The 12,872-nt window shown below is 40.9% G+C and overlaps 1 protein-coding gene and 1 long non-coding RNA gene across 2 annotated transcripts in view; both read right to left on the reverse strand.

Moving 5' to 3' along the window:
• LOC104963913 (uncharacterized) overlaps window positions 1-3,716 on the reverse strand; it is a 49,681-nt gene extending 45,965 nt beyond the window's left edge. The window contains exon 1 of the long non-coding RNA XR_800359.1: window positions 3,440-3,716. This is a non-coding gene — a long non-coding RNA (uncharacterized lncRNA). The remainder of the gene's footprint in view (window positions 1-3,439) is intronic.
• Window positions 3,717-7,840: 4,124 nt separating this feature from the next.
• Window positions 7,841-12,872, reverse strand: part of LOC104963914 (uncharacterized) — a 28,591-nt gene continuing 23,559 nt past the window's right edge. Inside the window, exon 7 of the mRNA XM_010792599.1 lies at window positions 7,841-9,670. Coding sequence (XP_010790901.1) covers window positions 8,942-9,670 — 729 coding nt within the window. The 3' untranslated portion in view covers window positions 7,841-8,941. The remainder of the gene's footprint in view (window positions 9,671-12,872) is intronic.

Consider the following 12,872-nt stretch of genomic DNA (forward strand, 5'->3'; position numbering starts at 1 on the left):
GCTGATTATCGAGCCTTCATTGTAACAGTCGCGGGTTTACTGTGTGTTTGCGTGTGGGGAGTTTTTTTGTGCGTGCTCTATAGTGCCCGTAATAGTGTGGAGTGGCTTCGTAAGAAGCAGCATTTCAAGGTCCTGGAGTGGCCTAGCCAGTCTCCAGATCTCAACCCCATAGAAAATCTTTGGAGGGAGTTGAAAGTCCGTGTTGCCCAGCGACAGCCCCAAAACATCACTGCTCTAGAGGAGATCTGCATGGAGGAATGGGCCAAAATACCAGCAACAGTGTGTGAAAACCTTGTGAAGACTTACAGAAAACGTTTGACGTCTGTCATTGCCAACAAAAGGTGTATATAACAAAGTATTGAGATTAACTTTTGTTATTGACCAAATACTTATTTTCCACCATAATTTGCAAATAAATTCTTTAAAAATCAGACAATGTGATTTTCTGGATTTTTTTTCTTCATTCTGTCTCTCATAGTTGAGGTATACCTAGGATGAAAATTACAGGCCTCTCTCATCTTTTTAAGTGGGAGAACTTGCACAATTGGTGGCTGACTAAATACTTTTTTGCCCCACCGTATATATTTCCTGTCATCCCACAATCTCCTTCACTCTTAATTTCTTGTAAGTGCTCGTTGGGTTTATAACTTGTAAATACAAAACTGACATAAAATTGAAAAAAAACTTTTATTGAAAAAGAAATGTAAACTTCCGTCACAAGTACAAACTAAAATATGCCCTGGCCTTCACATTGAACTAAATATTGCACCAACAACACAAAGTCTAAATAATTAGTCTATTTTTTTTTACATCTTGCCAAGCCAACAAATGCCCCTGACAGCAGAGACTCTGAACTGGTAGACAGGTGATCTGTAAGTCATTAAAAAAGCGGATCACCACTGTATAAATCAAACTGATCAGGACAGCTATGCATAGCAATGAGCATCTGTGTGTAAATTAACGCGTCAGAGTGAGAGGGTCCTGTCCTAGAGCAGGTAGAAGTCAAACAGCTGTCAGGGGAACCAATTAAGCTCATGTTCCACTGCCATCCCACAGCAACACACACCAATGTTGTGTTTTCACCCCTAAAAAGTCCGTCTACACTCAAGTTAAGCCGTTTAGCCTACAGCGTTTGTGAATATTTGAAAGCATTGCCGGAGGAAGAGAACGAGGCTGGCATTTCTCCTTCAAGAGAAGTGTCCAGGTACCCTGGTGGCAGACGGCTCTGTCTGAAAACATGACGGGTAAAATACACAAAAGTCCCTCTGAGTCTTTGTAACTGCCTTTCTGTTAAATAAACTCTCCTCCACGTTTTCACAGCAGGTTTAGCTTTTCAAGTAACCGAAAGGTGGATTAAAAGAAGGACCTAAAAAATACAGATTCTTCTTAAAATAATCCTCTGGCACTAACATCTGGTAGGCCTATACATCTTTCCGAGATAAAAAAATAACATTGTGACAACTCAGTGGAATAACACTCACTTAATGACACTTTTTTCATCATATTAACTGTACAAATTGTTCAAAAAAGATTAACAAACAAAATTAAAATCTAACGAATGAAGAATAAATGTAAAACTCACGTAATTGATTTGAATTTAACATAATAGAGCTACCTCCCACACACTTCTTAGTGCAGAAAAAGCAGCCCGCATCCAACAAGGAGAGTTAATGAGGAACATTGGATCCTGTGACATACTGGTATACACACAATGTGCCTATTATTGCAATAACCCCGTTAAAAATTCCAATGCAGACTACCAGCTGTAAGCTTTGGCCTTAACAAAGACGTTCTGCTGCAACACAATGAAGTACACTATGAAACTCCTCATTAAGCCTTGCCCAGGGCCTGTATTAACCCTGCTACAACCTGCCAGGGATTAAAATCACATACTGTACAATTATCATTAACAGTGTCCTGTTTACCTTTTATGCACCACTCGCCACACTGTGTACAGTCAGAGGGACTTTTGCAAACTTTTTAAAGCACCAACATCAAAGTATAGTGCAGCAACACCAACAGTCAGGTTTTCATGAGTTTTAAGGAGCAGATGTGAGCCACCTTGTCTGAAACAAAGACTACAATGAACATCATAAAAGTTTAAATAAAACATTGACCTTTGCTGGAAAAGAGCCGAAGCAATTTCACACTGGCAAAGCTATTCTTAGAAAGTGTGGTTTGTAGAGCCGATGAATGGGAGTCGGAGGCGGCGCGTTGAGTAGCCTACTATGGAACTCCACACTTTATTTTCCATTAGTTACAGAAAGGTAGGAACAATTTCATTGCATGCTACTCAAGCTAGAATGATAACCAAACACAGGTTTGCTACCTAACAGGTCCGTGGCGCAACACACTCTCTAAAACACAGCGAATTATGTCCCGTAATGTTCCACCACAGGTTACTGTTTAGGATGTCATCCAACTCAATTGATCATGAGACTACGTGTGTTTGGGGATCTGAAAGGCTTGCTGCGACCGCTATTTCCTGGGGCAAAATCCTAAGTAAATCATAAATAACTCAACCCTGCTATCTGAATATCAAAGACAGAATATTTGTGTCTTTACACAGTATCGCTCACTTAACTCACTACGCGTGCATACTGCTATCATGTAAGTACACATCTTTCCAAATACATTTATGTAAATTACAACATCTCGAAATGATTGCTGTTCTAGACTCAGCAGACAAACACTGCACCACGAAAGGTTTAAGTGATTAGCAGCAGGAAATGTCTACCTTCCGACTGACATATGGGATTATTTGCCCCCGAAACATAATGGAATAGCCTATATTTGTAATTAAAGGACGTGTATGCTTAGGGTTATAGATAATTCCAAGACATTTTTAAAGAAGTCATAAGTAAAATAAATACTGTTCAGTGCAGACTGTGAGCTTAAGGTTGGCAACGGGTGCAGCAGCCGTGGTAAACATAAAAAGGAGCTCAAAAGAAAAAGTGTTTATTTGATATGAAGAACAGCAAAGCAAGCTCTGACGTACAATCCTTTGATTTTGAAAATGATGATGATATATAATATATTATTAAAGAGAGGAATAACCAAGTCACTAGCTGTTTGCATGATATAAATAATATTTACATATCTAAAGCTAATTTACATTATTATTTTGCAGTGAGGGGAAAAACCCCCAAACAACAACAACAACAACAACAACAACAACAAACCAATCAAGAATTACGTATTTCTTAAATCCTGCTCAGCCCATAACCCCTTATAAGGCCCAAATCATGACTGTTTCATCTCTAAGCATAACAAAAATAACAGCATAAAAATACAACAAAAAACGAAAAACTCAGCTAGTACAAGAAGTTAAATCATAAGTCATAACAATCCAACAGCAAGATGGTAAAAGATCAGCCAGCAGCCTCGTAGCAGCACACAGCCACACAATATGCAGTAAGCACAAACCGCAGAGACTTACGGCGGAAGAAAAACATTTTGGTCCCAGGCTGCCGACGATATCCAGAGAAAACTCCGCTTCCGGGTTGAAGTTGCGTTTGAAATTCTCCTGAAAGTGCATGTTAACAGGCGAGCGTGTGTATAGGAAATATTAATTAATTGAAGCAACAGTTTTCTGCAGCATTGTTAGTAGCAAAGTAAGCTAAATGAGCATGGCAGCAGAGTACAAGTTATTTAGGAAAAGTAATTATTCAGTAGGCCGCCATTTTGAAAATATGCTATTGAAGGAAGCTCATCTCAAAATCTCCTAACTGATTGGTTGCCCAATTAAGTGGCGAGAGAGAGAGAGAGAGAGAGCATTCAAATAACTTTATTGACATCACCATATAGACTTTTTTTTCCAATGCAAAAAATGTAAAAGGTATCTAAACATGTCCATAACTATACATGTTTAACAGTATTAAAAACTCAACATTTAATCAAATTAACCTGCGGCACTAGTGTTGGCTTGACGCTTCCACTATCAAATGTAGCATACAAACAATACATTCATTTCATGGTGCAGACATAATAAAACAAATAGTCTTTGGTGTAAAACATTATGAATGTTTAATGAAGAGCTGCATTGCAGAATATAAATGTGTGATAAAAGAGGATTTTCGAGGTGAAATGAAAAGGGAAACTGAAGGATTTTACCAGCCTGCTGTTAGAAATACTCAATAGCATACATTTGCATAATTGAAGAGCACCAATTTTATAATGTTATCCTGTCTTTTCCTCAATATTATCCATAAAGTGACTCCAACAAACTTGTGTTCTCAGAGGTAGCAACATGCAGCACTCTAACATTACACAGTGAAAACTTGCAGCATATTTGACAGTTTATGATAAAAGAGCCTGGCTTCCTTTCAAAGTGAGAAACCTTTTGCATCTCCGACCTTTTTTAACCCAAAGTTAACGATAGTATCACACTACTCCTTGCGCTTGGCAGGCTGATATCCACCCATCGCCTCTGAAGCTTTTAACCTCATTAGTATGTGGACTATATGCAAGGTGTACAGAGACTGTATATAATGTAATGAATAGAGATGGGTTATGCTTGATGAACAATGCCTTTTGCTATAAGACCTAAAAGCAACCTCTTACAGAATTTCCGTAAAAGTGCCTCTGTGACACGCAAGCTATAAGGCTGTGTGAATAGGAAAAAGGTGTTGGTTTATAAAAAAATGTACACAAGAAAAACAGACCAAACCACATTAGTTTCACAATCATACTTTATTTCCAGAAATAAACCAGTAGACTGTGAAAACAAGGGAAAAAAGTAAGAATGAGGTTTCTCATCTTCAACTGAGGTCAGCAGCTTCATGTTTGTAAGCGTTGACAACGGTCTATCCGGATCAATACACAACGTTAACTGTGAAAGAAGTACCTCACCACAGGGATTTCACCTGTGGCCTCTCTTTCATGGCACAGCACCATATTATGCTCTGATGTTTGACATTTTCCGTAAACCAGCTGGAGGTTATTAGTCTAACATGCAAACAATTTTGATGGAAACAACATTTTAAAGAAACGTAAACGGTGACATTTGGCCACTTACAGAAGGTTAGCTGAAACACCCTTGTTAGATTTTTGGTTCAACCTTTATCGCAGTCTCACATGGCTACTTAGAAAATAGAATACCTTTGCAAACAGACACACACTGGGAAAAGGAAAATAATATTAGAAATCAAAAATGTATTTCAAAACCAAGTATCTTCAAATCCAGTTCAATGTTCATTCAGCATTAACAAATAATGTCATATAAAGTGCTTAAAATTAGAATTTAAAAAAAGCTTTATTAGCTTTTTAACCATTTGCATAAAAGGTTGCAAAAAACAGTGTAGCGCTCCCTTACGTTTCAGCTTCAAGACATTATTGCACAGTATACAGGAGACAGTGCTTAACGGCTGTAGTAGTTTTATAGTATTATGAATGTGATAACACAATGACACTGCATATTATGGAGATATAAATAGATACAATACATGGCAGATTTGAAGCAGTGGACTGTGCTGTGTCTGATGGGAAATGTAATGCAACACAGTCAAATATAAGAGAGTTACTCCAAAAATAAGCAAAGGCATTTTTGCAAGTTTGACTTTAAAACCGTCAACAGGAGAAGTTAGAAGATGGCCACAAAACAACAGCTCCTCATTATGTTTTTTTTACACATGCATTAACTCATTGTGTTTTTGGCATCTTGAAAGCAGCGGACACCAGCTGTAGACCCAGAACAACAGATTGAAACCTTATACAGTTTATAGGGTCATTTTGTTAGCAAACAATAGCTTGTAATATTTAGTCATTCACTAATTTGGAGTCATGTTTGTGTCCAAGTGTGTTCAGCTCGATTGTAACTTAATTTTTCTCTCTGTCGTATGGTTTTGGCCAGGTAGGATACAGTAGGTTTTCCACTGGAAACAGCTGCCTGCTCCATCTGGAAATGACCTTGATGTACATTGAAAGAGGCTAAAGTCATCTTTCAAGCCGAGGGGACCTAGAGATTTACAGTAGGGGGTAATTATCTGTGGGTTTGTAAAAGCAGCTTCTTATACATCTGATATGTTGTCGAAACACAAATACAGATTATAGCAGGTGCAAATATGCCCCTGTGTTTTGTTCTTGCATTAATGGATAATGTGAGTTTGGTGCTCATTAAGAAGTAATAATATAGAACAACCTGGGTGCTTTTTCCTGTTGTGCAATGCAGTTTAAAAATGTGTGAGTCACAAAACGAAGTGAATCAAGATCCCGCATTAGAATCGATCCAAGTTGCTACAGAGAGCCCAGTTGTGGTTTTGTTATAGCAAAGCTAGCAAGACTGATTGTCTCGAATGCTAAACTGAGCAGGGGCATTGATTGGGAGATAGGGAATACAGCACAGGGAGAGAAGGATGACAGTGTCCCGCTTCCCTGGCTTCATCTTTCTCTCACACACTCTCAAACACCACAGAAACACTGGCAGTCAGAGGTGTTTGGAGACACACACACACACACAAACAGATGCACAAACATATAGCGGGAAACATTGACTTCCTGTTTGGCATAACTAAGCAGTTAGTGAGCAATTCTCCGGACCACGGAGCCCGCACACAAACATGTTGAGTATTCTGTGTCACTCTCCTCTCTTACGCAAACCTTCACGACATTTTATAGACATTCACAAGCAGAAACGTCTGCCAGCTTACCCTGATCATAGCACATTCACCATTTCATCTCATCATCTATTAGTCTTTGCTCTCTCTTCACGCTCCGTCTTCTTTCTCATCCTCTCTATATACGTTCTGTCTCTGTTTTCACTCAAATAAATGGTGTTTTTCTTGGCTTCCCTTTCCAGTGTTGACTGCTTGGCTGGTTTGGCACAGTGTTGAATCGTTCCAACAGGTAAACACGCTTTATCAGCCACATGGATCCACATTTCCAGCCTCGACCCATTTCCAGGGTAATCCAGGGAGTGCCACCTTTTCCTTGGCTGCAGAGGACAGATGGATCAATGTGTACTTGGCGAGCTCATTTTGTGAAAACTACCAAAACAACACTTTTAAGCACTTTACTATAGAACGCAGGCCCATTTGTTTGGCTACCAGGAAGTGTGAACTGATGTGTCTCTGAGTTTTGTGTCTCTTTGAGTTGTATCAGAGTTCGTGTGCGTGTGCGTCAATGTATCTTGTGTGTCCGGATGTGTACGCGTGTTATATTTCTGTGTGTCACTCTCTCTCTCTTCCCGTCTCACTCCGTCTATGTAGGGTGCATTATTGGACGCAGTAGACCGGACAGTGCCAGAGGCGTACACCAAGCGGTCACGCGGCGTGACAGAGAAGGGAGCTGAGTTGCTGTCAGAAGGCCTTTTTAACACACTGCTGCTCTCCGTTCGGGGACATTTTCGAGAGCGTTTGACTGCGAAAAGGGCTCCGCAAAGGAGAGATCAACACAATTCTCCAAAGCTCCAACAGAAACACCGCTAAAGCCCCAAAGGCTCCCTACCTGAAAATAACACACTAATACCTTTGATGTTCCCAAAGAGATGTGCAAGAGAGCGAGAGGAGGAGAGAGACAGGGGACACACACACACACACACACTCATACTCACACAAACTCACGTTCAGTATACACACCAGGCAGCAGCTTCACACATGTAATGAGTTCCTGTAAGCTGATCTTTACATGTGTGGGTCATAAAGGGGAGACAGTTCAAGAACGAAGCAAGCATTACACAAATGCAAAAAAAGGTTGAATTGACCCTTTTCTCACATTACTGGAAATGTTGCGTGTTCTTTTTTTTTTTATTAGGACAAGGATTCAAATACTTCATCCATCCATCCATCCATCCATCCATCCATCTTCTCCCGCTTATCCGTGGTCGGGTCGCGGGGGTAGCAGTTCCAGCAGAGAGCCCCAAACTTTCCTTTCCCTGGCCACATGAAATACTCATATATAATAAATTAATTTTGTTACATGCTTTTCTCCTCACTCAGGTCACACATAATGTTCCCTGGTACTCTTCACTGTTTTCCATCTCTAAAGTAGCTCTAAAATAACTGCTCCACACTGTTAGTACTGTGTGTGTTCGCAAATATGAGTAAAGCCTAGGTCGTACCTGAGCACACTTAAGTGCGAGTGCTTTTGTACGCCGCTCTCTCAACTAAATGACGAAACCATCATCTCCACCGCCAGCATGATACTGTTATTTATAAGCCTATATTCCCGTCTGAGATGGATTAATTGCACACAGAGGGTGTGAGTTGCAACTGAAATAAAAACATGTATGCACTTCACCTCCATGTCTGTCATTTCTCACCTCCATACATACACTCTGGCACATTTACAAAAACACCTTTTCTTTCTTGGAGTGACAGCTCCAGAGCACTTTGACACATTTGTTTTTCAAACCAGCCCCCATGCCACTTCTGCTTTTATGTTATCCTTCTTTTTACCACTTTATATGTTTGCCTCCATCTGCCTCTGGGTCTTCTATTACACTGAAAAGGTCACATTTATGTCCCCTCCATGTCTGAAACCAAATGCACCTGTGTTTCAAAGGGCTCAGCTGTGAACTTAAACTTTTAAACTTCATAACAGCCAGCGGGTATACAAAACTAAAGCTGTCCCCTGTGAATGGTAACACTATTATTCATTCATATGCATGCGCAAGGCTTGTTAAATGGACGCTTCTTCTTTCATCAATCCCCCTGAATCTGAAAACTGTCACATACCACTATGGAAGATAAGATCCTGCTCATACTTTATTTAAATCAGTTAATCATGTGGGAGTTGTAGATGTGAATGCCGCAGTCACAAAACCAATGTCAGTGACACAGGTAGTCCCTGATTGGTCCATGTGGGTTAATGAGCTCAGTGTATGTTCTTGTGACATCCAAAAGGAAAAACACTGACACTGTTATAATGTCTAAGGGGGGTAGGGGGTGAATATCAATGTCAGAGTGAATCCTGTTTTAAGTTCTGACGGGTGAGATTAGGCTCCTCAGGGAATCTTTGGCTTGGGGAGGCCTGAGCGACTCAAAGGGATCAGGATCCTGGCAGACCGAGGGTCTCTGAGTGTCCCCTGATTGGGCTCCTCCAGGCTGGAGTGGAAGCCCCGCGGATCACTGAAAGGCTCCGATGCTCTGCGAGGCTGAAGCAGTGAAGTGCGACAGAGACTTAGAGACTGAACCTGGGGTCCAGCGTTAAAGCAGGGAAGGCCTCTAGACGGAGGGGGCAGCTGCTTGGTCCGGTTAGCCAGGGGTCCTAAAGAGCAGCCTGGCTTCAGAGAGGCGAAGCTACCAGTGCCCCCTGGCTTGAGTGCGGGAAGAGACACGCGCTTGTGAAGGCGAGGGGGCTGCAGCATGCGAGGGCTAGAGGAACCAGCAGATTTAGGAGTGACAGAGCTCTGCGAAATCACAGCGGGTGCCCCACCTCCACGCTGCGCTGCAGACTGAGCTTCTGATGCTGCACTGTCACTGGCAGAGACTCCCTGTGGAGCTGCAGGACGTAGGTGGGTGCGGAGGAGACGAGGCAGCCCGTCGGGGTCTGCCGGCCCAGACACATCTGCCACGGGGTCATCAGGAGGACGACAAGCATCATTGTCCGTTCCTTCTTCCTCTGATCTACTCCTTGTGAAGTCACTGCGGCCCTCGGTGGGGGGAGTTTTTACTTGTCTTCCCTGGTGGAGGTGCTCGTTGAGGCAGGGGTTGAAAGGCTGAAGTATTTGAGGCTGTAGAAAGAGAAAAGATCAAATTGAAATGTTTAGAAGATGGGTATAAAATAGCCAAGGAACAGTCAGGGTATTAAGAGGTACAACTGGTTTCTTTCTGATTGATTGATTGATTGATTGATTGATTGATTGATTGATTGATTGATAGACTCCCAGCTTTTAAATATTCTGCTGCTTCAAAATGTATTCTGAATCAAAGAGCACATCAAAAAAATCTGCCTTTTTATGATGTGTCTACTCTTTAAAATCGTATCCTGTGTCTACTGCCAGTCACTCAACTACTACACTGCCAATGGGAGAGGCAAAGTCACAGAGGAAGCCCTGATTCAGCAGATAAAAACAAGCTGAGGAGAATAACCTTGCCATGCGAAAGCCCGGGATCTACTGAAGTCTTTGACTCGTTCTGTGATCGCTGCCGCAGAGGGACTCCAAAATATAAGAGCTATGATGCCTGCTGCCTGTGTCAGAACGTGCTGAGTCGTTAACCACATGAAATGTAGACCAACCGTGGTGTTGTCCTCCACCAGGGGACACACAGGGAATGAGCACAAAATCATAAACACCTGAACATTATAATGCCATTCTTAAACAGCCCTGTAACAATTACCGTCTCAGTGAAGCTTATTATGTTCAGTAGTTGTTGTGCAAGACAGCTGCTAATTATCCAGTGCGACGAAACAACAAACTAGGGCTTCAAAAGAGTTGAGTGAAACCTCTCTGACAGAAACTCATTATGACTTAACAGAGTTAGTGTTTGTTTCAACAGCACAAAATGGATTGGATTGGTTTCAATTGCACATGTTACATTTAAGATTTAAGATATCACCAACACGGTAAGCCTGAATGATGTATAGGAATATAAAATAGCTTTAACCTTGGTCACAACAACTTTTCTGCATTACATTTCCAGATAAGCAGCGGAGTAGAACGCCAACGGTGCTTATTAGTCCAACCGACAGCAAGAGATGCTCAAATCAAAAAAACTAATTCAATATTGATGTGAATATCTTAAAATGTATAAGAGTACATTTTCTGAATTGTTTATGACCTCAACATCTATACAAATCTGATATACTATATCTTATGCTAGTCTGCTAGTTGGAGACAGGCTACTTTAAGGCGTACCGACGGCACTTCTGCCAGCTTTTTACTGGACTGGCCTTTTTCCATCAATGTCCTTTGAGCAGAACATAAAGTATCCAAATCCACCTGGAACCATCTAAAGCTACATGAAAGCCTGAACTCACTTTTAGCAGAAACATACCCTCTGTGAGTTGAAAGTATAAAGATCTGTGAGGGTGTGAATATATAGCTGTGCAGGTCAAGCTACTCTGCTCGTTTCTACCATCAGTCATTAATATTGTATGTGGGAGTGAATGACCGAGGCCACAGCTCCATCTCCTGGTCCCCTGCCACAATGCCTCCGCTGGCCTCTTGCAAAACCCTTGTCCACTTCTCAGCGTCTGTTTGTTCTTCAAGCAATGCAATACTGATATTCGTTTTTTAAAGTCTGTAATTTAAAATGCTCCTATATAAAGAATGGTTATGTTGCTTTTCACAACAGCTCTGATTAGTCTGTCACTCAAATCATGGCTATGTTATCAAGATGTTTCTATCTATATGTTATTTTCCTTTCAGACACAGTTCAAATCTTAACTGCTGAACGCCATAGTTCAGAAACAATATACAAACATTTCAACATTTCACTGATTACAGTGATAAGAAAGTAAATCAGAACCAATCATCATTATAGATAGGACTTGTACTATTTTTCAGTTTAGATAATGTTGTTCCTGGGAAGAATACTGACTGAAATGACCATTGTCATATTGTAAGGCTATAGGGAAATAATGACATTTTCTTATTAAGAGCTTTGCATTGGGTGCATATATGTATAGCTGGCGCATCTGGAGGAAGCCTCTGACAGTGATGGCATCATGCAGGATCTATAGGCTTACAGTCGGTAATCATTGGCGTATACAGCTGTCTGCTACAGATACTAATAATTAGCAGCAATCCTTTTTGAGCGCTTCCCTGCACTGCAATGAAGTTAATATCTCAGCCCACTAATGATATCTATTACTCGAATAGAAACGTTCTTTCTAAACAAGAAAGATGTCAATGTGAATCTTTGAGATGTCAAGCACACTATTACCATCTCATCTCCAGCCTCTTTCACTGTGAAAAATGGCCGTGTAGGGTAAATTATGTAAATGATCCCTGTTACGTCTATGGTAAGACAATGAGATTGCAGCACATAAGGAGATAAGAGTGGCAATATGGAGGCCATCCATTTAAAAGAAAGATTAGACTTTGCATAAGCATTAATATCCGTGGTCGTGAACATTCTGGTTTGGATTGTGTTCAAGTTTAAGAAGTAGAAATAGTGTGAGCGCATAAGGTGTATAATCACTATGATTTGTGTTGAGCTTGCTTTGCTTAACTGCTTTGATAGGGGAGTAAGCATAAAGGAAATTGCTAAGCAGTAATATGCATTCACGTGCCAACACACAGGATATTCTTAAATGGTATCGGTTTCAAACCACTAAATCCTTCATGGCGGACACCTAGAATTAACAAAGCAACTGGTCAATTGATAAAAATACAGCAAAGAAAGACTTACCCATGCATGCATTTCTTTTTGTTTATATGTATTTGATAGAAGGCAAAAAGGAAAAAGACACCAAAAACCAGGTAAATTAAAAGTGAAACATTTGAAACTAAACAAAGAATCACAGCGGATTTCACTAAGAAGAGCAAACCAAAGTGTAGATACAAAGGCTCAAAAAGTTAAAAACAATGGAAAATCCAACCCAAAGCATGCAGACGCAGATTTAGAAGAAGCATGCTTCAGTCGTGCGCCATGACGCCAAACCACAGCCCAGCGTGCAGGAGGCGGGGGGGGGGGGCAACCAGTCAACTGCATGTTAAAGAAACGTTACTGTACCACGCCACGTCAGTGAAGTACTGCACTAGGTGCTCCACTCCTTGTCACAGGCATTAATTGTGGGGAGGCAAAGGTATAAAGAGAGAGAACATGGGAGATTCGATTTAATTTAATGACAGAGATGAGATAAGGAGAAGAAAGGGTTGAGGGACAGGAAGAGTGAGAGAGAGAGGTAGTGATGTGCAGGAGGAGAGAAAGAGAGAAAACAGCAGACACTTATTGGGGTTAAAACATTTAAAATCCAGTATTAACTTC

Source organism: Notothenia coriiceps, unplaced genomic scaffold (assembly GCF_000735185.1).
Source record: "Notothenia coriiceps isolate Sejong01 unplaced genomic scaffold, NC01 NC01_scaffold00036512, whole genome shotgun sequence".
NCBI lineage: Eukaryota > Metazoa > Chordata > Actinopteri > Perciformes > Nototheniidae > Notothenia > Notothenia coriiceps.